Raw genomic sequence first — 3441 nt, forward strand, 5'->3', positions numbered from 1 at the left:
AGATCTTCCACCCATTTTTTTGATTGGGTTGTTTTTTTTGATATTGAGCTGCATGAGCTCTTTGTATACTTTGGAGATTAATCCCTTGTCGGTTGCTTTGTTTGCAAATATTTTCTTCCATTATGAGGGCTATCTTTTGGTTTTGTTTATGGTTTCTTTGCTGTGCAAAAGTTTTTAAGTTTAATTAGGTCCCATTTGTTTATTTTTGTTTTTGTTTTTCATTACTCTAGGAAGTGGATCGAAATTATGTCAAAGAGTGTTCTGCCTATGTTTTCCTCTAAGAGTTTTATAGTATCCAGCCTTACATTTAGGTCTTTAATCCATTTTGAGTTTATTTTTGTGTATGGTGTTAAGGAATGTTCTAATTTCATTCATTTACATGTAGCTGTCCAGTTTTCCCAGCACCGCTTATTGAAGAGATGCATTTTATTTTTAATAAATAATTTTTTCTGGATCTTATTATTTTTTTGCATATTTAGTAAGATATATTCTATCTTATCTTTTCCAAGAGAATGTCAGAGCCTTGAAGATAAGACTTTATACATTTAGTTATCTCCCACAGGGAGATGTTAAATGCAATTGTTAAAAATACCAGATTTGGAGTTAGATGGACCTAGATTTCATATGACCTTTGTAACATTTAGTAAAATACTTCATCTCTAAAATTGGAGTGATAAAACTTAGTTCATAGGATTTGGGGGAGAATTAAAATAAAGTATTATATGTAAAATGCTTTGGATCCTTGCATGCTGGGTTCAGCATACAAGTGCTAGGAGAGGAAGACTGTTGGGTATACGTATATAATAAGTGCTCAATAGGTGGTAAATTATTATTTTTACATTTCACTGAGTAGCTGTTAACTGAACAAATAATGTTTCTAAAATCCCATTCAAATATTATCCAGGGTATAAGCAAAAGTTCCTTCTTTTTAGAGTTAATTTTTAGGGCTGTGGCCCCAAGGGACCTCTGGCTTTCTACTTCCAATCAGGTCCCTAGGTCTCTAAAACCAGAATAAAACTGCTCAGTCTCCTGTCACCACCTGGCACTGATTACAGGCGAGGATGCTGTCTCCCTTCTGCAAGCTGGAAAAAAGCCTCAGGGCAAAGCCTCAATCAGATGTCAAGTTCTTTAGTTCAGAAAGAATTCGAAGGCAGTCCAAGTTCTGATCCCCCAAATAGAACAGGGACTAAAGGGGCCACGCTTAGTTCCTTCACCTGTGTTAGCACCAGAGCCATCTGTCTGTCTGAACAATCGAGGGCAAGATTTGGACCGACAGGGACAGGGCTAAAGCTGCAGACTGAAAGAGGTGAGTGACGGCATCTGGGCTGAACTTCTCCTAAGTCCCCACCCTCAGGTAGTAAAGGTTTTGGGACGGGCCACCTTCCTTTTCTGGTCTGTCCAAGTTGACCATGAGGTGGACACTCTAGCACAGCTGGGTTGGCTCCATCCTCTCAGAGGACTCTTCCCAGAGACTGACCGCAGTTACTGTAAACTTGAGCAGACATTGGAGTTGGAACGACACAACAAATGGACTGAAGTAAAGATCCGGGAGACTCCTCAGTGCATCCTTGGTTCCCTTCTTCCCAGCAGCAGTGGCCCTCCTCTTGGAGGCAGATCCATCCCCCGATGGTGCTCCAGAGGCAGAGTCACTAGGGGGTCATGGCAACAGACCCATAGCTTCCGGAAAGGCCTTTCTGCTGAAGTCCAAAATATCTAAGTGTGGATCTAATTCTAAAGAACTGGGAGGTGACAGGGAGGGCAGCAGTGCTCTCTCCCCATCTCCCTCTGACTCTTCTCCCTTGTTCCCACAGAGTGCCTTAAATGAGAACGGTAGCTGAGAACTCTTCTGTGGCAGAATTTATCCTCGAAGGCTTAACCAACCAGCAGGAACTCCAGATCCCCCTCTTCTTCCTGTTTCTAGGTTTCTACATGGTCACTGTGGTGGGGAACCTGAGCTTGATAACCCTGATTGGACTCAACTCTCACCTGCACACCCCCATGTACTTTTTCCTCTATAACTTGTCCTTCATAGATTTCTGCTATTCCACTGTTATCACTCCCAAAATGCTGATGAGTTTTGTCTCAACGAAGAACATCATCTCCTATGCAGGGTGTATGACTCAGCTCTTCTTCTTTCTTTTCTTTGTTGTCTCTGAGTCCTTCATCCTGTCAGTGATGGCATATGACCACTATGTCACCATCTGTAACCCGCTGGTGTACACGGCCACCATGTCTCCCCAGGTCTGCTTACCTATTTTGCTCGGTGTGTATGTAATGGGGTTTGCTAGGGCCATGGCCCACAGAGCATGCATGGGGAGACTGACCTTCTGTGCCAACAATCTTGTTGACCACTTCATGTGTGACATACTTCCCCTTCATGAGTGCTCTTGCACCAGCATGTATGTAAATGAGCCGGTAGTTTTTGTTGTTGTGGGTATTGATATCGGTGTGCCCACAGCTACCATCTTCATTTCTTATGCCCTCATCCTCTCCAGTATCCTCCACATCAGCTCCACCGAGGGCAGGTCCAAAGGCTTCAGCACCTGTAGCTCCCACATAATTGTGGTTTCTCTTTTCTTTGGGTCAGGGGCGTTCATGTACCTCAAACCATCTTCTCTTTTACCCATGAACCCGGCGAAAGTGTCCTCCTTGTTCTATACCATTGTGGTGCCCATGCTCAACCCATTAATCTATAGCCTGAGGAATAAGGACGTCAAAATTGCTCTGAAGAAAACTTTGAGCAAAAAATCATTCTGCTGAGAAAGAGGCAATACTTAGGAAAGGGACATTTTTCCTTCCATAGATGATTCAAGTTCCACTGGTTACATGGAGGAACTTTTTACTCTTTCTCAAACAAGTTTGTCCTTCCCATTTTAAGAGCCCTTTAAATTAAGATTCTTAAAACTAGAGGATACTCACATTTAGTGGACGTTTAGGATCATTTAGTTAAGTCCTATCATATTTCTGAGAATAGACACAGGCTTATGCACCTTCACCAAGGTTCATTAGTTATGCAGTTACTCAGCAGCGGAACGGTGACTAGAATCCAGGCTCTTGATTTCTAATACTGATTTCCTTCCATTGCTGTTCACTTTCTTCCTCCCTCAGCCCTTCCTCAAACCTGGAAGGTTTCATTTCAAATGTGAGCTGGTCTAGGACATGAAAGTCTGGTTCTGTCTACAGAAATTTCAGGCAACTTTTCAAAGGCTAATTTTAAATATCACATTTTTGCATGAAGGTAGGAGGTATAACATTTTGTTGAGATGGTCTTGGCTAAATGACCAGACAAATTCTTGAAGAATTTTGCAGAGTGTGTGGGGGAAGTGTGCTAGGACCTGGAGAGCAGCAAGCACGGTACCTCCTGAGACAGTGATGTGGAGCTTCTGGGACTTGGACTTTAAGGGATTTGGCCAGGCTGGGTGGAAGACCTCAGAGAACATG

The 3441-nt window shown here is 42.7% G+C and overlaps 1 protein-coding gene across 2 annotated transcripts; it reads left to right on the forward strand.

Moving 5' to 3' along the window:
* The first annotated feature begins 343 nt into the window (after positions 1 to 343).
* LOC118899677 (olfactory receptor 145-like) lies at positions 344 to 2760 on the forward strand. 2 transcript variants are annotated; one of them, XM_036861514.1, is made up of 2 exons: positions 344 to 358; positions 1840 to 2760. In XM_036861514.1, exons 1-2 carry the CDS (start codon positions 344 to 346, stop codon positions 2758 to 2760), a joined length of 936 nt encoding a protein of 311 aa, XP_036717409.1. The 2 variants fall into 2 exon arrangements, with proteins under 2 accessions (XP_036717409.1, XP_036717408.1); XM_036861513.1 differs by lacking the exon at positions 344 to 358 and having other exon boundaries at positions 1822 to 2760.
* The last annotated feature ends 681 nt before the right edge of the window (positions 2761 to 3441 follow it).

Source organism: Balaenoptera musculus, chromosome 8, assembly GCF_009873245.2.
Source record: "Balaenoptera musculus isolate JJ_BM4_2016_0621 chromosome 8, mBalMus1.pri.v3, whole genome shotgun sequence".
Classification (NCBI taxonomy): domain Eukaryota; kingdom Metazoa; phylum Chordata; class Mammalia; order Artiodactyla; family Balaenopteridae; genus Balaenoptera; species Balaenoptera musculus.